The 18,382-nt window shown below is 43.4% G+C and overlaps 5 protein-coding genes across 6 annotated transcripts; 2 read left to right on the forward strand and 3 right to left on the reverse strand.

Moving 5' to 3' along the window:
* Nucleotides 1-1,082: 1,082 nt before the first annotated feature.
* cunh1orf74 (chromosome unknown C1orf74 homolog) lies at nucleotides 1,083-2,014 on the reverse strand. Its single transcript, XM_076037386.1, has one exon. It carries the CDS (start codon nucleotides 1,985-1,987, stop codon nucleotides 1,172-1,174), a length of 816 nt encoding a protein of 271 aa, XP_075893501.1. The 5' UTR covers nucleotides 1,988-2,014; the 3' UTR covers nucleotides 1,083-1,171.
* A 137-nt stretch (nucleotides 2,015-2,151) lies between these two features.
* On the reverse strand, nucleotides 2,152-3,131 carry tomm6 (translocase of outer mitochondrial membrane 6 homolog (yeast)). The gene is made up of 3 exons (XM_076037391.1): nucleotides 2,941-3,131; nucleotides 2,405-2,528; nucleotides 2,152-2,227 (listed from the first exon to the last, which is right to left on the reverse strand). The coding sequence occupies exons 1-2, from the start codon at nucleotides 3,033-3,035 to the stop codon at nucleotides 2,432-2,434; spliced, it is 192 nt and encodes a 63-aa protein (XP_075893506.1). The 5' UTR covers nucleotides 3,036-3,131; the 3' UTR covers nucleotides 2,152-2,227; nucleotides 2,405-2,431.
* A 60-nt stretch (nucleotides 3,132-3,191) lies between these two features.
* Nucleotides 3,192-4,671, forward strand: uqcc2 (ubiquinol-cytochrome c reductase complex assembly factor 2). Its single transcript, XM_076037390.1, has 4 exons — nucleotides 3,192-3,348; nucleotides 4,031-4,105; nucleotides 4,352-4,418; nucleotides 4,514-4,671. Exons 1-4 carry the CDS (start codon nucleotides 3,211-3,213, stop codon nucleotides 4,621-4,623), a joined length of 390 nt encoding a protein of 129 aa, XP_075893505.1. The 5' UTR covers nucleotides 3,192-3,210; the 3' UTR covers nucleotides 4,624-4,671.
* A 352-nt stretch (nucleotides 4,672-5,023) lies between these two features.
* tspo (translocator protein) lies at nucleotides 5,024-7,754 on the reverse strand. Of its 2 annotated transcripts, none has more exons than XM_076037388.1 (4): nucleotides 7,471-7,754; nucleotides 6,378-6,553; nucleotides 5,709-5,847; nucleotides 5,024-5,601 (listed from the first exon to the last, which is right to left on the reverse strand). In XM_076037388.1, exons 2-4 carry the CDS (start codon nucleotides 6,548-6,550, stop codon nucleotides 5,428-5,430), a joined length of 486 nt encoding a protein of 161 aa, XP_075893503.1. In that variant the 5' UTR covers nucleotides 6,551-6,553; nucleotides 7,471-7,754; the 3' UTR covers nucleotides 5,024-5,427. The 2 variants fall into 2 exon arrangements, with proteins under 2 accessions (XP_075893503.1, XP_075893504.1); XM_076037389.1 differs by lacking the exon at nucleotides 7,471-7,754 and adding an exon at nucleotides 7,228-7,246.
* Nucleotides 7,755-7,914: 160 nt separating this feature from the next.
* Nucleotides 7,915-18,382, forward strand: frs3 (fibroblast growth factor receptor substrate 3). The gene is made up of 8 exons (XM_076037384.1): nucleotides 7,915-7,952; nucleotides 8,387-9,801; nucleotides 11,559-11,682; nucleotides 11,816-11,904; nucleotides 12,936-13,122; nucleotides 13,801-13,962; nucleotides 15,293-15,414; nucleotides 15,986-18,382. Exons 4-8 carry the CDS (start codon nucleotides 11,839-11,841, stop codon nucleotides 17,288-17,290), a joined length of 1,842 nt encoding a protein of 613 aa, XP_075893499.1. The 5' UTR covers nucleotides 7,915-7,952; nucleotides 8,387-9,801; nucleotides 11,559-11,682; nucleotides 11,816-11,838; the 3' UTR covers nucleotides 17,291-18,382.

Below are 18,382 nucleotides of genomic sequence, written 5' to 3' on the forward strand. Positions count from 1 at the left end.
AATGTTAGAATATATCAATGCATATATGAATATGTCAACAAATTCACAAAGCAGAAATTTCGGTAGATTGTCACATGAACGGCCTTAGGAAATTTACTTTGCTCACTATGTGACATAAATTTTCTCAGACTATACGTTCAGAATGTGTACAGTATAGTATACTATACACGGTATATTTAATTTCTATAATATTTACCAGCTTGTAGAATCATGTAACCTGCCCCTACTTAAGATGGCACTTGTACTTTGTGGTTTACACCGGTGCTCAGAGATATGAAATATAAAATGTCTAAAGTTCTCTTGGCATTATAGCCACCATATTATCCCAACTGTCCCGATATGGTCCAATACACACAGAGCTACTCGCTAACTGAAAGAGTGGCTCGTGGTAGAAGATAATTACAGCAGCAGTTACTCTGGTGATGGCCGTCTTCATATTGAGCCTTTAAATTCTCCAACAGTAACCTTTAGGCTGGTTTAAGAAAGTATAAACTACCTCAGACTTAAGAACTTGAATAAATCTGATTGTTATAAGTTTGTGTGTCACGTTATAACATTAAAACAGTTGTTTATTTTCATTTCTAAAAAAAAAATCTGTTTTTATGACAAATGATTATCTTGCATGTTGTGAGAGTAAACACTTACCTAATTAGTTGAAAAACAAAATGTACAGAAATTAAATAAGAAGGGAAACTGTGGACATTGAACAAGAAGATTATTCCAAATGTTTCTCGTTACTAAATATCACCCACTGTTTGATTATGTACATCCAGATGAAATATTCCTCACTGAAAAATGATGGCATTTCACATCAAATTCCTTCTACCCACGATTTACCTTTTCAGTATAACATGTAAAAGTTGTCATTAATTTGAATTCAGTTAAATTACTAAGAGGATTTCTTAGCAGTTTTACTTATATACTTACACATTTTAGACATATGAAACAAAACAAACGTATAAAGCAGTAGATTTTTTTGATATAACAAATATATTTTACACTGTGACTGTTTGACGACGTGCAGAGCTTCAGTCATAGTGGCAAAAAAAAGAAAAAGAAAGAAAGAGTCCATGCTCAGTAAATAAAGATGTTTTGATATAATTTAATAGAAGGGCAACATAAATCCACACATTCTGTCACTGCTTATTGTAAAAACAAATGTATGCTAGCTTTACAAACACATTGAGGGTAGGGTGACTGTGTTCTGACAAATTTCGAGATCTTTTAGCACGTGTTGCCTCTCAAACCCGTCTCGTAAACACATCCTCCAGTGTCCCAAGTTGGTCTGCAGCTCCTGAAGAAGAGCAGCCGGGATGCTGAAGGAGTACAGACAGAATCTGTGACTCGTGGCACCAGCCTGCCAGATTGCCCAGGCTGTGGTCACCAGCAGGGGCGTCATCGCAAGGCAGTTTTCATGACTTTTGGTCTGATCAAACCAGTAAGTGGCTGGGTATCCCAGTAACAGGCCAAACACTGTGCACAGGTTCCATTCCTCGGATTTCTCCGCAACATACTGAGGTTTCTCGGCTCCCTTCAGTTGCTCAAGGTCCCTGAGGACGAGCAGTAAATCCTGTGCCGTCCTCTTCACTTCCCCCTCCAGTGTGCTGAGGACAGCTGGCTGGTCCAGTGAGTGGCGCACGTCAATCACAGCCACTCTGCTGTCACCAAACAGCTGTTCTAAGTTGGATCTGACTGCGAGTGGATTTACTATGACAACATTTCCATTCAAATCCAGAGTGAGCAGCGATTTGGACACGAGCTGCGCGGACTGCAAAGAGCTCAAGTACTGCTGAACTTGCTCTGCGCAAGCAGCGTTGCTGTCGTATAGCACCGCTGGTTTCAAACCCAAATCAACAGCCAAAACCTGGGCAGCCAAGTCAAGGCTCCGAGGAAGGGAGAGAGATTTTCTACCTGCAGACAAATGTTTACGGGCAGCAGCAACAAAGAACTCCTCAGCTGACATTGCTGGCATAAAATCACTCACCATTTAAATGCATAAGATCATTAATCAGATTATGTGATCAGACATTCTTTGAAGATAACGAAAAAACAAAAAAGCTGCACAGTCCTATAACAACAAGAACCGGTGGACACAATATGTTTCACACACGAACTGTACACTGACTTAAACAATTATAAAGTTTTAAAAAAAAGAAGAAGAAGAAATAAACCAAAAACATGAACAAGATGATTGGTCTGGATCTGGATCACCTGGTTGGCCAAACACCTGCGGAAGAAAACGAATGTAAGTTTGTGGCAGTTTATACATTATCGTTTAATACCTTGCGATACAATAGTGCTTTTTTTTTTTTTTTTTTTTTTAAACACCAACTAATATTAAGACATACACTTAGATGCCATTGCGCAGTGTTTTCCTTGGCTTTTACAAAGAGCATAAACTCACCATCGTCCTGGGATAATCGGGGCCAGATTATGTCACCGGCTGCGGGGACATCAGGTCAAAATCTGAAAGATTTCTTGCGACCCACACACCCGCAGCAAACAGGCCCAAATTGACCAGAAGATTCCTTGGAGGGGGAAAGAATTCAAGAATTGTTAATGACAGAAAATGCATAATTTGAGTCACTAGTAGCCTCTGCGCAGCCGAAAAATGATCACCATTGGTATATGAAATGACTGCCCTAGAAATGAAAAAAATTAACTGCCAGGTAAAGTTAGTTTTCCTACTCCTAATGTGACTTTTATGTAACTCAACTCAATACCGAAAATATGCTAATTGTGTATAATCCTTGAATTCGTATCTAATAAGGCTATATTGCACAAATAAAAAGAAAACAACAACTGTAGACAATTCCATGAGGATTTAAGCGAGGAAAGGGCACGATTAAGACCCACTGTAAGCTAACGTTAGCATTAGCAAAGCTAATGACAGCGGTCGTTTATCCAGCTAACAAACAAAGAATTGATAATGAAACTAACCTTCTGAAGTCGTTTCGGTCGGTAGCGAATCGACAAGCCGAACTGACCCAGTCCATCACCCCGGACGTGCCTTTCTTGCTCTCTGATCCCGGCATTGCTGGTGTGCTAACAACTCGCACGGCTGAAAGATGCAGAAATGTGAGGGACTCACGGGCACGCAGAAGGAGGGGGAAGATTTTGATGTAACACACGGCACGGTGTCCGATAAAGGTCAAACTTCTTAAAGGCGTCCTTTCACAACACTGTGCTGTGTGCAATACGTAACCAAAGATGTCTGCTACCAGGTATCGTCGGTTCTTGAAACTGTGTGAGGAATGGCCGCGGGAAGAGCTCAAGAAAGATCGAGATTTGGGGACTGTTCTTCGGCAAAGAGTAGCTGCGGCGTTCCGGGAGGGTGAAAACACACAGGTACGCTTGCTGTTCGCCCCGCGCTCAATGGAGCTAAACTAGCTAAGTGGATTTTAGTGGTCATTGGCAGATGGTGGTAAACGGTGCCAACAGCAAGACCTCTTTCCTTTAAATGTGCATTTTTCTTAACCACGTTTAATTTTTTATGGTGAACCTGAATTTGACCCTGAATATTTTTTCTCTAAGAAACATTTCAAGTATTAAACATATTGCGTCATCCGGTGTTATTAAAATGTTTCTTTTGAGATTACATTACAAGATACAATTTAGACATGTCCTCTGTCAAACTCCAGTGTCCCTGCTTTAGCATCCTCACGCGATTTATATACTCCCCGTAGTATACCGAAAAATTGTACATTGACAGAAAAAACAAAAAAACAAGCATCAAATGTTTTATTTCTGGAAAAAGCACTTCCTGGCTGGAGACGCATGTTGTTGCCAGAAAACATGCCTGAGGTGCACTTTGCGTAATTCTGGGAATTCATTTAATTCATTGTTAATAAATGCGTTTGTGGTCTAAAATGTGAAATCTAACATTTGTTGTGGAGCATAATGCAATGCAAAATATTATATTTTTGAACCCCCCTTCAAATGCCTCTTTAGATGTTGCTTGAAAATTGGAAGTTGTCTACACTGTTCTGGTGCATTTATTTGACACAGGCATTATTCTTTTCCCTGTCAGATCTCAGACCCAGAGAAGTGTGACCAGATGTATGAAAGCTTGGCACGCATAAAGGCCAACACATACAGGCAGCGTGTAAGTGCAGTCCTTCTGGAGCTGTTCAAAAAGCTACAAAAATGACAACAACTGTTAAACTGGCCTCATGTCAAAGTCCTTGTTGGTTTACATTTACATTTGGTTCCGCATGAGCAATGATTTCATTGAAAACCTATACGTTTAATGTCCACAGTGATTTTGTATAATCATACTACACAACGTACACACTGCTATTAAACAAGTTCAACTTCTCCTCAAGTCACATGTTACTGTGTGTCTTTACAGTTTCCTCGTGTTAGAGATACAAGCTTTACTGGAGTCACAGTGGAAGAGTGTAAAGTCATTTTGTCAGGTATGGACCCACTATTATTCACACTAGATTTACTGATTGCTTTAGAAACACAGTTCCTTACAGTTGATATGCTTTTTGTTTTTTCCAATCTTCAGGAAATATGCAACAGATGGATGATGAGAAAAAGGGATTGTGGAAGACAATAATAGAGAGATTGTCTAAATCAGCAGACGACACTCCAGAGAAACCCACCGAGAAGAAATAACTTTTTTTTTTGCGTCATGTACAGAAATAAACTTATTGTTATCTTAAATGACTGTGTTATTTTAAGGATATTTAAAAAAAAAAAAAAAAAAAAAAAGAAACTTGTTAAAGTGAGAAATGTATCTGTCACAGCAGTAATGACAAAAAAAGGTAAACTTACACTTTAGCTGAAAAATATTTTGCCCAAATTTCAGATTGGTTGGTTTAACATTACAAATGGACATTTTTTTTAAATTTAAAATTTAAAATGTCTCATCATTACTGCTGACTGACACAAAACCCTCTGTTAATACTGTAGGTTCTGATTTGAAACTCAAAGGGCTTCAGCAGTGGTCTCAGTTTCTACTTCAATCAACTTTTGGAGTTTCTACTGAAAGAATGAATACATTTGCATTGGGAAATGTAGTATATATATAGATTTTATTGTCATTCAACTTTAATAGAAATAACAACTTTGCAAGCACACAACACAGATAAAAAGATGACTTTTTACCAGATCTAAAAGCGCTTGGTTGATATTAATTAGCGGTGTGTTCAAAATTGTTTTCAAACAGTGAAAAAGACCAGTGGCACATTTCCCTCAAGTTACACTTTCAATTTTCCCAAACAGAAGCGCCTGCTAAGGTGACATACGGCTGCCTCATGCCATCTAGAGAACAGCTCAAGTTGCAGACATCTGGAAAGAGTGACCCTGTTTCTTAATTATCACATGATCACTCACAATGGTATTTTATCAGTGTTTGGTCTTTGATTCATGATTCACAATGATTCATTTTTCACATGGCTGCCAAAGCGGACGCGGATCTTACTCTTCTTTTTTCTCGGGGTTGTCTCTCCATATGCAGTAGTTGAGGCAGGTGGCGAGGCACAGCCAGGACAGGTAGGGCGCCAATAGCACAGTTGCAGTGCGGCTGATGGGATACCAGGACACCATGGTGGCTCCGACGGTTCCAGTGAGGAGCACCAAGTCAATGAGGGCCTGGAATTAATAGAGCCAGGAGAGTGAGCGGCTTGGAATGTGACTGAACATTTCTCAAATTGAATGGATGACCCATGTGTTATGGGCGATAACTACGTTAAACGTACCAGTTTAATTTTGTGTGCGCCAAAGAAGAGAGGAGTCCAGGCCCAGTTTAGAGTTAGCTGCAGCCCATACAGTCCCAAGGGAACCAGTGCATCCTCAGTAAAACCCCCCAGCTCTTTCCACACCAAGTAGGAGCCGTACCTGCAGTACAAAGTCAGATTTTCTTCATGAGGAGATGCATCGCATATCAGCACTAAGCAGAGTTTCCATTACAAAAACTGAAAAATGTAAGTTCTAGTTTTAAAATAAGGAAAAGACACAAAAGAGTGTAATGATTGCTTCATTCCATGAGTGACGACGTGCTACAAAAGCATGTTTTCTACTGTTGTGTTAAAACACTAAGTCATTCAGTGTCAGTTAAAGGCAAATACATGTTATGGAAGTTATGCTGCAAAGGCTGGCTCATTATATGTGGAATTTTTTTTAAAGGTGATGCAAAAAAGGTCCAGTGATTCATGCACTCGAACTTCCTGTGAGACCTGCTACATTGTACCCTAGAAGTCCAGTTCCTATGTATGAATATAAAACATGGCTTAAAAATCTTTTTAAAAAGTGAAAAAATGTTTCCACTGCAGTTTAGTTGCAAATTGTTTCCATCAGCCACATTTGCAATTTTAATGTGAGTGGAAATGTCGCTACAGTGAAAGACGGCGAGTGGAGATTGTGCTTACCCCATGCCTGTATAGAGGCCAGCCCACACTATGGGGAAGGCGGCATTTGGTGGCCGCCAAGAGGGTTTCTTCAAGGTCGGGTACCAGGTCTTCACCTCGTTCCGGGTGGTGAATCCACCATAGAATCCTCCTAGGTGTGGCAGGGCAGTCATTCCAAGCATTGGCAGCCACATGTTCTGAGATTGGGTATTAAAAACGGTTAGGGTTTTTATTGAAGCGACAAAAGCTTAGTTTGTACAATAAAATACATGAGTGCTTCAAATTTACAACTTGTCATACCACACTGATGCTCTAAATTATTTTTTTTTCACACGTGTGGTCTTATAATGTCGAATAATGTTCTTTCCAAGGGAACAATTTATTATCAAAGGCAATTACAATATGACATTTAATATTATATTTAAAGATCACTTTATATATTAGCCAACCAGCAAAAAACGTTAAGCTTCAACATCAGAACATATTTATGCTTTTAATTTTCAACTTCTAACACACACACACACACACACACACACACACACACACACACACAGTGGCTGAATGACTGAACTAAATTTTAGCTTTAGCATTTTGAGATATTAACTTTAACTTTGGCAGTTTCCTCTTAAATTAAGGTGTGTGTGTGTGACGATATGTTTTATTGTGAATGACGATACTCCTTGTGAGTGAATATTTTTTAAATTATTATTCAACTATTTAACAAAACACTCATCATTACAAACAAAATGTGTGGAGACACGACAATTGAGAAGTAGTCGGGAAGCAGGAAGAAGAAAATTCTTTTGAATACGTTTCGTTCCTGCTCATATAGTTCCTGGTTTGCGGACAGGAGTGACAGCGTCAAGTTTACCTGACGGTGTCCCGTGACGGGAATGATGTGAAACCTAGACAAACTATTTCAGCCTTCTGTCTCATTTAAAGTGGAAGACCAGCAGTGAAAGAACATTCTACGGCTTTTATACATCTGATGTAACAAAGTCCGAGGACATTCTCGCATTTTATCGAGGACTTCAAAGGTGTTAGATCACGAACGACAAGCTAGCCACCAACATGCTAAGTTAACGTCAGGTCAAATGTGTTATGTGATACTTACTAAACAGTCAGTAGCTCCCCCCCGTCGCGCAGAAAGCAGGCTCACAGTCAGTTCAGTGTGTCGCAGCGTGTGTACCAACTTCACTGATCGACAGCGAAAGCATGGAACATACTGCTATTTAGTGCCTTGAGTTCGCAAGATGGGCAGGGCTTTCTTATCAGTGAGACCAGCCACATACACTCGTTGGTCGCTCCCGGCGCCAAAGCGCTCACTCTGATATATATATTACGTGGTCAGAGTCTGCAGTCCTTATGAAGAAGGTGGTGACGAGTTTTGGTTGCTAAACAGATGTTTTGTAATGCCATTTCTCAGGCCAAACCATACGGTGGCTGAGAGAGCTCAAAAGCCACCAGAGGATGACGCACGGACGTCGAGAGACAAACGCAGGCAACTCGCAAAAATTGTTATTTTTGTATTCCACATGCAGTAGTTCAATGACTTCAAAAACAGGGTGAAAACTATTAAGCTGGCAAACGACCATCGTGTGTGTGTGTGTGTGTGTGTGTTTATTGATTATTACTATTACTATTACTAAGAGGTTCACATGCCTATGTTAAAGTATGTCTCGATAAAACCTATAAAAGTCTCGGTAGTTCACTTTCCTTCAACTAATTAGAGGTCCGTCATCTGTTAGGTCATAATAAGTTTTCCATTATAAAACCTTTTTTTTTCTTCTTCTGTAGAACAAACTCATATGGATACTTAAATGATGCAAAAATCATTTAATACACTTTAATACATTTTATACACTGCAAATGCAAAAATATTTTGTTATTTACATAAAAACTCAAACCTTTCTTTTTGAATAACCAAAAACCCAGTCTTACACTTCACAGTTGTAATTGTTTTTGTTTTACATTTACAGTTAGAATTATGTCATGAAATACTTTCCCCTTTTATTCTCTTTCAAGCACAGTTGTCTGCGTGGGTTCTCTCTGGGTTCTCGAGCTTCCTCCCACATTCTAAAAACATGCATGTGAGGTGAATTGGATGGATGGATCTCTATGAGACCTGTGGTGAATTGGCGACTTGTCCAGGGTGTCACCCTGCCTTCGCTCTATGACAGCTGGTATAGGCTCCAGCAGGCCCCTGTGACCCTGAGGAGGAAGCGGGTATTGAAAATGAATGGATACTAAAACAGAAAGTACTGCCCTTTGTGGCACAAATGGCACTGATGACTGTAGTCACTGAGTTCAGTGACAACACTGCCAGCCGGGTGTCTGCCTGCACCTTGCATTTCTTGCCTTGCGAACATGTGGGAAACACAACAAAGCACCAATTTTAGCCAGAAGCAACAGCATCTTTGCACAAGATGACAATAAAATCAAAGGTAAAATAAAAGCTGTCGGATGGAGACCTGGGAAGCTTGTTATATTATATGCAACCTGCTCCACTGTAGTATGTCATGAAAAATGATGGGAGCTTTAAAGGTTTATTAAGGCTTATTAACGTTTATTTACGGGATGGACCCAACAGTTAATCTAGACACCCTTTTTTTGTCACACTAAACTATACATCTTGCCGGGGAACCCCATGGAAATCCTCTCACACTACCCCTTGTATTAATATTCATTTTATTTTATCCCATTCAAATGTTTCGTAATATATTATATATATTTACTCTCTGTAATTCTGTCTTGTGTATTTTATATGCTACACGGACGCTGCAACTTCCTCATTGTATGATAATAAATAGTTCTTATTTTTATGCTCATAAAAATTGACAGACATGTTTTGGTATTAATGAAATAAAAAGAAAGAAAATAGATTAAAAAAATATATATATCCATTTATTAAAAAAAAAAAAAAAAAATTAAAAAATGTTGCGATAATTGCAGCGGGAATGTTACCATGAAACCCATTCAGATGATGGTGGTGGAGGTGCTGGGCTATTTCCGCCCCTCCTCCGGTCTGCCAGGCTGACACACCTTTCCTCCCCCGGTCCTCCAAGCGTCTCTTTACCTTCTTGGCGCTTCTCTCCGTTTCGTTGTCTGACGGTGAACTCTAACCCCAGCTGCTTTGGAAATGTCATACAGGCAGAGGCCCCTGCTGCAGTAGGGGGCGGGGGGCGTAATAGTGGAGTGGGGGGGAAATAACATTTTTTTTTTTTCTACCGTCTCTTCTACCGCATTTTCTACTCGCGTCCCCCGGCGTGCAAGTTGCCACATCCCGGTACCAGCTGCTGCAGCCGCCGCCGCCGCCGCCGCCGCCGCCAACCACCAGCACCGCCGCCACAGCCGCCGCCGCCGCTGCCGCCAACCCATCGCAGCCTCGCCGCTGGTTTCGCACCAGAGCTAATATATGTGTTCCAAAAAAAACCGTGCTAGACATGTGAGTAGGAACCCATTGCTGTCGATCTCCACTAATTATGACTAACCTTATTGTTATCCTAACACCGGCGAGAACGAATGGTCACTGAGGCGAGATGATGTCCTTTTAGTGCGAGTGTGCGTGTGTGTGTGTGTCTCTCCGTGTGTGTGTGTGTGTGTGTGTGTGTGTGTGTGTGTGTGTGTGTGTGTGTGTGTGTGTACGTGTGCGTGCGCGCGCGCTGCCTTCATGTTGCCTTTGCCGGTTGGTGTTTGCACATAGATGGGGCAGATGAAGCCTTGCTGTCGGGTTTGTTTTGTGGAGGAGGAGGGAAGGCGGAGGAGGAGGAGGAGGAGGGCTGTGCGTCGGCTGGGCTAAGTGAGCAAAAAAAATAATAAAATAAAAATAACAGTATTACAGAAATGATCATAACAACAACAACACACACACACACACACACACACACACACACACACACACACACACACACACACACACACACAAACAAAGCCATTGTGAAAGGTGAAGATAAACCGCTGCCCATTTCCACCAGTGACTGCGCCGAGCGTGTAACGTAGCCCAGTTTGTTGTAGCTCGCTCGCGCTCGACTCAAGTTAGCTGCGATTTGCGCTGCGTGCGTGCGTGCGTGCGTGCGTGTGTGTGTGTGTGTGTGTGTGTGTGTGTCCAAGCGTGGCACCCCCCCCCCCCCCCCCCCCCCCCCTCAGTCAGATGTGGAGGCCCAGGGTTAGAGCGCAACACAATGCGGCGGTGTTGATCAGAGATCGGTGTGCTGGAGGCTGAGTGAGGGTGACAAGGAGCAGGAATAGCACGGTGGTGGTGGTGATGGTGGTGGTGATGATGATGATGGTGGCGGCGGCCGGGTGCAGATGCGAGCACTTGAAACCGGGGAGTCATGATTTCCGGCTTTGCGTCCGCCGCTGCCAGCTCCCATCAAACAGATGTGTTCGGTGTATTTGTTGTTGTTGCCCCCCCCACCCCCTTTCCCCCCCCTTCTCCTCTAGCATGACGGACAGGTACCCTACATTTTTCATTTAGACCTTGAACGATTTGATATGTGAGAGATAAAAAAGAAGAAAAGAATTCATGTCCTTAATCGTATTTTTATGCATTATTCATTGTAGTTTTCTCTTTCCCCCGTGTTGCTTGCATTTTTCCCAGCAGTAGTGTGCGTCTCCTGTTTGCTAATTAGCTACACAGAATTTAAAATTAAATACAACAATTAAATATTGCCTCCTTTGTCTGTAAGTTTGTGCTTTAACTGGCAGTTTTGTTAAGCAGCCCCTTGTGACATCACGTAGGGCAGATTTGCGTTTCTTCAGATTTCAGTAACAGCCCTCCCAACCTGGTATTTGTTTCCAGCTCAAGTCTTGTCTCACTTTTCTTCATATCTAGAGACAATTGGTATAATATGGCAGTTTTAAATGGATAAGGGAGATAAATGTGGTAATTACCCTTTATCACAGAGTAGCTTTCGTCAGTCAAAGAAAAAGTTGCTGCGTAAATAAAATAGTTCCAAATTATTACAACACTAGTTTGAATGTGAATTTTCAAAGATGAACTCAAACACAACTTTGCAGCTCTCAGTCTATCAACAATGCGAACAAGTGGCCGCGAAAGATGTAAAGGTTCCTAAACCAGGTTACTAAGATTATCCATAATGCATAGTGCACGATTGCTACTTGATTCTTTTTTTTGGTCAAAGATGTTTCGACGTGCATTACTGTTGGTGTTTAAGCCTGACTGTTTTTACCTTGTTTTAGGGGGGAAACAGTAATGCTGAAGGTACCAGTCCAACAAACCCACTGGCTGGTGACGATGACGCCCGGTCGAAGATCCTGGGACTGAGACGTGGATCCCTTTACCTTTACTGATGGCCTGGACTTAGTAAGAAGTTTGTGTGTGGCTGTGTCCCTAAATCAGTTCATTGTTGACTGCTTTCTTCTCTAAGTGAAAACAAAATCGTTTTTTTTGTTGCAAAAACAAAACAAAGTCGCAACAGTGAGTGTTTTTCTTTTAGGTTTCAGCTGGCCTGCTGAAACTATGGGGAGCTGTTGGAGCTGTCTGTACAGAGACCCCGTCCGAGACAACCATCTCACTAAATTTAAGGTAAACCACAAAGTACTTGAGTGTGCGAAAGAACTGGTTTGGCTCAATTTCTCCAGAATTCCATTCTGCATTCTCACCCGTCCATCTCGAAAAACTCCAATCTCAGTTGGAAGTTCAGTCGAGCAATCTCAGTCCCTTGAGGAAAAAAAGAGACCTGTGGTTTCTGGCTAGTGATTAGTTGTGACTGATCCCAATGCGTGACTGCAGATTTATCTGTCGTGCGCAGTATTTTCCAACTGAAAGATGAGAAAAGAACAACACTCCTGCTTTTCACTGCTGTTGACTAACTAAAGGAAGACTTTTAAAACACTGGAATGCTTTGCACGGGGGCGACTGTAGCTCAGGAGCCAGAGCGGGTTGTTCAAGGACTAAAAGTTTGGCGGTTCAAAATCCTGCTCTGTCTGAGTCTGTTGTTGTGTCCTTGGGCAAGACACTTCACCCACATTGCCTCGTACAAACATGAGTGAATTTTGGGTGGTGGTCGCAGGGGCCGTTTGGCGCAGATTGGCTGCCATGCTTCTGTCAGTTTGCCCCAGGGCGGCTGTGGCTACACATGTAGCTTACTCCCACTAGCGTGAATGTGGTGTGAATGGATAATGAGTTCAATGTAAAGCGCCTTGAGTGCCTAGAAAAGCGCTATATAAATCCAATCCATTATTATTATTATTATTATTATTATTATTATTATTATTATTATTATTATTACCCCTGCACCAATAAGTCTTATGAACAGACCCCAAAGGTAATGAGGAAACCAGTGTGGCTCTAATTGGATGTGATAGGCAAAAGGTTCCTCCAATCACCTTACAAGGTTCTTTAGGAAGGGCTTCCTTTTACAAATCTTTTTCTATTAACTTTTTACCCAGACAGATTTAAAACCACTGTCTTTGAAACATTCCAACTGGTCTATTACATAAATACTACTCTCAAACGAAGATGCGCGCAAGATTGTAGCTTCTCGCCATTGTCAATACACGGTAACGCAGTAATGTTTGCTTGCTTTGATTTCATTTCCTGGTGTTTTGTCACAGGTCACAAATGTGGATGATGAGGGCAACGAGCTGGGCTCAGGAATCATGGAGCTCACCCAAACGGAGCTCATTCTTCACACACGGAAAAGGGACGCCATCCGGTGGCCGTACCTCTGCCTGCGGCGCTACGGCTACGACTCCAACCTGTTTTCTTTTGAGAGCGGACGTCGCTGTCAGACCGGCCAGGGTAATGTTTTTCTAGCTTTTTTGTACAGTGTGTTGGTACAATTAAGTAATCAAGTTTGTAAAAATGCATTTTGAATACATTTGATGTCCCGTCTATTTGAGGGGTACAAAAAAAAAAACCCTGACTGCTGCTGAAACTACTCAGATTTGTAACACAGGTGTGAAAGAATAAGCAGCTAAAGCTGCTGGCTCAGTTCCAAACCTTTGCACAAAGTTTTGTTGAGGTGACTGGCAAGATTATTAGGTATTAAATTGATATAACTGGACCTACAGTATGTGGAACCAGTTGTTCTGCTGTTGCAGAAGGTGAAAGGGGATAACATCATACATCTTCGTTGTGTTGTCTAGAATTTTCCAGTTGCTCTTAATTGTTTACACAAAAATCAAAACAAACAAAAAAATAAATCAGCACCTATGGGTGCAAATCAGTACATTTTGGATGGAACACCTGAAGTGAATATACTTTTTTTTTCATTATTGCATGTCCGGTCACTGTAAAATTTGTTTGAACAAAGCAGTAATACATTAATTCCTAAAAAAAAAAAAAAAGAATAATTTTAACCTATATTTGAAAAAGTACAAAATCTAAGTCTGCTCATCAAGCTCAGTCAAGTTCAGTCTTGTCAATGTGCCGACAAACTGTTGCCTAACATTGCCACCGCTTTGGATGCTCATTTAGGCATCTTCGCGTTCAAGTGTTCCCGGGCAGAAGAGATCTTCAATCTGCTTCAGGAGCTGATGCAATGTAACAGCATCAACGTGGTGGAGGAGTCTATGATGATGAGTGGCAGTGGTCACACACCAGAGATGGAGATGTCTCGCACCCCACAGACTCCCAATAGTGAGTCATACAACGTGCGCATGCACGCACGCACTCATGCACGCACGCACGCACACCCACACATTCCTGTTAATTACACAAATAGGATTAATTGTAAAACTTGGATGCAGCAATGCAGCTGTAGAATTAGCAGCATTTGTAAGCTATTAATAGACTTGTGCTAAAGTGAATGCAATGACTCAGAGTTACAAACTTAAGCGGTGGTTCTAGTCTCTCTAAAAAGTCCATACCAGAGATGTCTTGGGTCTAGAGTTTGCTTTTTTTTTTTTTTTTTTTTTAAACAAAACAAAACAAAACAGATAACAAACAGGAATTGTTGTCGTAGCCCCAAAATAGCCGACCTGAATGATTGTTGTCATATTCCAAAATAATTTTTAATACCTTTGAGACCTGTCTAGTAAGTCATACCAACTTGGAAAAGAAAAAGAAACATTTAAGTGGTAATGCTGAGCATAGCATGCAAACCCCCCTGCCCCAAAAAAAAGAAAAAAAGAAAAAAAAAGAGGCTTCTTGTTCACGCTCCTCTTTTTTGCCCTGCCGCTCTATACAAACACACTGCACTGGCAAGGAAATGTATGAGTGATGATTAAAAATCTATAATGCTGCAAGTGCGTGGATGTGAACGAGTTGGACATGCTAACGTTTGCTAAAATGATGCTGGATGTAACCCTTAATCCATAGCGTCGCCTTCTGTTAGCAGAACTCAGTTACCATGTCGTGTTTCCAAGGGGACCACAGTCAGTGACGGACCTGCCTCTGTGTCTTCAGTTTTATTCATCCAAAGCCAGTTAAAACAAAACAAAACCATTGGTGTATTTTAGCAGAGTGTGTGTTTTTCAGTGTCGGGTGAAGGTGCGTCACTAACAGTTGTCCCTTTGGAAACACGTGATTCAAAACAGTTTTGCTAACAACAGGCAATTCCTTTGATTTGACTTGTGTGCAACATGATTGTAGCCAAGAAATAATTTGCAGCATCTCTCATGCTGCTTACATGTGTTTTTTGAAGATGTGGTCCGTTCACCAGCTGTTCATTAATACCTGTGCGATGCGAAGAGGCAGAGATTCACATGCACTAACGTGCGCACACTTCCAATCTGGCTTTGCAAAGCAAAAGGATGGAAAGGGCTCGATCTCAACAGACAGAGAGGGTGTGAGATGTTGCCCCAGAGGGGGAAAAAACACCAGCAGACCTTCACATACCATTTTTCAAATTATATCTGAAAGTGATAGAAATCGAGCACTGCCCCTTTAGGAAGCCCCTCGTAAAAGTGGATGTATTGGTGATGATGATATTTTCTTTTGATGACCATTTTAAAAAATGTGCTTGCAGCTCCAGCATTCCCTGTTCAGGCTTTTCCCAACGGATACCCTGGCTATCCAATGAGAGGGGATTCCTCGCAGCCCTCTCTTGCCGACGACCACGGACACAGCCTCATGGGCTTGGAAGACCAGGTGACGCTGCTCATTTTATTTTTCTACGTACCAATTTTAAAGGTCCAGTGTGTAAAATTTAAATTTGGCTTGATTTCTGATTTTTACATTGGTAAAAGCGTAACATACTGCACATAAATACAGAAATGAATAAAAGTGTATACTCGCAGTACAATGAAAGTAATTTGGTTTTCCTGCCCTTAGAAGGGTTCTCATGTATACATAACACAAAAAGTGAGGAAATTTGTGTTTGGGAGGTTATTTCTTTCTTGTACCAATGCTTCTTGGAAATGAATCTTACATCGTTGGAAAGCCTGTTTATTCCCCTTTTAAATGGTGCCACACTTGTAAGGAACAGCGATATAAGAGTTATTTCCAAGAAGCATTGTTACAACAAAGAGATAATCTACCAAACGCAAACTTCCCTGCTTTTTGTGTAATGTTTCTATAAGAATATACATATAGCAATGAGGGTCTTGCTCCTTATAAGCTGCCGTTTTGTGCCGCCATTTTTTTAAGGAAGCACAGTATTTAAGGATAGTTTTTTTGTTGTTGGTTTATTTTTTTAAAAAAATACTTTTGTTCTTGGCAGACCCACACCTATGTCAACACTGTCAGTATGGAGGGAGACCTCTCCATGCGTCACTGCGTGAGGCCCGGCACGGCGCCGCACGGAGCCATGCCCGGCGGCGGCCAAGGCAGCCTGCAGCCCAACCTGCGCTGCTGCCCGCTGGAGGAGCACAGCGACCCTCAGGTGTTCCTGCAGCCGTCCTCGCAGGAGGTCAAATTCATGCTGGGCCCCACTCCCGCGCAGCGCCATCTCCTGGAGAGAGACCGGCACGGCCACAACCCTCACAGCCTTCCGCCAGCAGAGGGCGCCACAGGCTCGGAGACGGAGGGAGACGAGCCGCCCGTGCGCCTCTGCAACTCGCACTCCTACCACCATTTCCACCACCACGCGCACCGGCACCCGGGCCTGGAGCACTCGGACAGCTGCCCGAGCAGCGAGCTCACCTACGAGAACATCAACGGGCTGCGGAGCGGAAGCCGGAAGCAGCGGCTGAGCCCCAGCAGCGTGTCGCAGTCGGTGGGCTCGAGCAGCAGCAGCAGCACCACCGGCGACAGCCACTCCCACTCGCTCCTGCACCCGCACGCCCACGCCCACGGCCCGGCGTCCCTCCCCCCGCAGGGCTACCCCTGCGAGAGGGGCATGGGCGGCGCCCACCGGCGGACCGCCCTGCTCAACTACGAGAACCTGCCGTCGCTGCCGCCGGTGTGGGAGTACAGCGCCCTCCAGAGGGAGGAGGAGCAGGAGGAGGAGGAGGAGGATGACGATCAGGACGAGGATGAGTACGAGGACGACGAGGAGGAGGACTTTGACGACTACGAGTTCTCGGAGGGCTCGGGGACCCCCAACGGGTACCACCCGGACGGCCGGGGGGGCGTCCACCGGGACGACCTGCAGAACTATGTCAACACGGAGCAGGTGCAGCCGCCCCGGCTGCGGCACGCCTGCCCGCCGCCGCCGCACCACACGACGAGGCCGTGCCACGTCGACCGAGGGGGCGGCGGCGGGAGGGTTTTCAGCTTTGACTTGCGCAGGCGATCCAGGTCGGGGGCCGGGGGCTGCGAGCACGGCCACATGCCCCCCTCGCGGCAGCTGAACTACATCCAGGTGGACCTGGACAGCGAGCCGGGCTGCCAGGCTGCGGCCCAGCCGCAGCACCAGCGCCTGCCGCCCAAAAAGTGCGGGCCGCCGGCGCCGCGGCGCAGCGAGTGCTACGCCGTCATCGACCTGAATAAGACGGCGGCCATGTCCAACCTGCAGAAGGCGCTGCCCCGGGATGACGGCACTTCCAGAAAGACTCGCCACAACAGCACAGACCTGCCTCTGTAAAACGGTGTCGGGGAGGGCGGGGGGTGGGGAAGCTGAAAGAAAAGCGATGAAGAAGAAGACAGGCGAAGGCTCATCCTCAACTTAGCACACTAGGACCCTTCACTGTCATCCATCCACCCTGTCGCGCTGACTAATACAGTACAGGTACCTAATTAGAGTCTAACTGCAACCTATCTGTGCAAATAGGAGGGACATGGGAAGTCTCCGAGGAGAATTTTCCACTCCACGTATTATTTCATGAACCCATCGCCATTCATTTCTTCTTGTTCTCCTTTTTTTGTTCCTAAGATTTATTCCCCCCCCCCCCCCCCCCCATTACAGATTAACTAGAGTAGTTGCTGGCAGAAAGGAGGGGAAACGGTTCCCTCAAGATACTGGCCAGTATTCATACCTCATTGCAAGCATAAAAGACGAATATTGCGTCGAAAGAGCAGTTGTTACTTTATGCCTTCAGAGCGTTTTGCACACCATGCTATGGATGTTTTTGGGTCTTTTTTTGTTTGTTTTGTTTTTAAAGCGTGTTTTAAGAATGGGGTTGTCTCTTCTCAGGGAGGCAACAGGAGCGAGTGGAACAGCAGGGATTGTGGCGCGCGTGGATCGTTAACACTGAAAGAAGTGACGGTAAAAGTAGCACATACGGATGAAAACGAGGCCTCGGCTCCCTCCCGTCCACATGCAGCAAAAGAAAAAGTAGCATAACTATCTTGGACGGTGCGGTTTTACTTTTTCTTCTTGACGTTGCACTTTGACCCCATTGCCCCTTAAAGCGCTCTTTGTCCCTGCTGTCACCCCGCCGGAGCCATAGGTTGGATCACGTCCTTTAACCAAAAGCAGGGGGCCACACGTGTAATTCTTAGTCAGCACTGTAGATAGAATTTACTAATACGTTTTGATGAATTAAATCAATGACCTCATATAGCAGCATTAAGCTATAACCTCACATGAGATGCGCTGAGTCTTTAATTTGTTAGCTGTCAGGTGTGAATGATCTGTGTTCAGTGGTATATTTAAGTCAAGCAGGTGAAGAAAAAATTTCAGATGCTTATTTATCATCCAATCATAATTATTATTATTATTATTATTATTGTTATT

Source organism: Nelusetta ayraudi, unplaced genomic scaffold (assembly GCF_046127955.1).
Source record: "Nelusetta ayraudi isolate G7.1 ecotype Tasmania unplaced genomic scaffold, CSIRO-AGI_Nayr_v1 ptg000050l, whole genome shotgun sequence".
In the NCBI taxonomy this organism is placed as follows: Eukaryota; Metazoa; Chordata; class Actinopteri; order Tetraodontiformes; family Monacanthidae; genus Nelusetta; species Nelusetta ayraudi.

Coding starts and splice junctions, on each gene's coding strand:
- tomm6 (XM_076037391.1), bottom strand. CDS start 3,035: ATGCCGGGATCAGAGAGCAAGAAAGGCACGTCCGGGGTGATGGACTGG. Junction 2,529..2,940: donor GACCGAAACGACTTCAGAAG/GTTAGTTTCATT, acceptor TCCCCCTCCAAG/GAATCTTCTGGTCAATTTGG.
- frs3 (XM_076037384.1), top strand. CDS start 11,839: ATGGGGAGCTGTTGGAGCTGTCTGTACAGAGACCCCGTCCGAGACAAC. Junction 13,963..15,292: donor CACCCCACAGACTCCCAATA/GTGAGTCATACA, acceptor ATGTGCTTGCAG/CTCCAGCATTCCCTGTTCAG. Junction 15,415..15,985: donor TCATGGGCTTGGAAGACCAG/GTGACGCTGCTC, acceptor TGTTCTTGGCAG/ACCCACACCTATGTCAACAC.
- uqcc2 (XM_076037390.1), top strand. CDS start 3,211: ATGTCTGCTACCAGGTATCGTCGGTTCTTGAAACTGTGTGAGGAATGG. Junction 4,106..4,351: donor CCAACACATACAGGCAGCGT/GTAAGTGCAGTC, acceptor GTGTCTTTACAG/TTTCCTCGTGTTAGAGATAC. Junction 4,419..4,513: donor GTGTAAAGTCATTTTGTCAG/GTATGGACCCAC, acceptor TCCAATCTTCAG/GAAATATGCAACAGATGGAT.
- cunh1orf74 (XM_076037386.1), bottom strand. CDS start 1,987: ATGGTGAGTGATTTTATGCCAGCAATGTCAGCTGAGGAGTTCTTTGTT.
- tspo (XM_076037388.1), bottom strand. CDS start 6,550: ATGTGGCTGCCAATGCTTGGAATGACTGCCCTGCCACACCTAGGAGGA. Junction 5,848..6,377: donor GGCCTCTATACAGGCATGGG/GTAAGCACAATC, acceptor TTTGTACTGCAG/GTACGGCTCCTACTTGGTGT. Junction 5,602..5,708: donor GCGCACACAAAATTAAACTG/GTACGTTTAACG, acceptor TATTAATTCCAG/GCCCTCATTGACTTGGTGCT.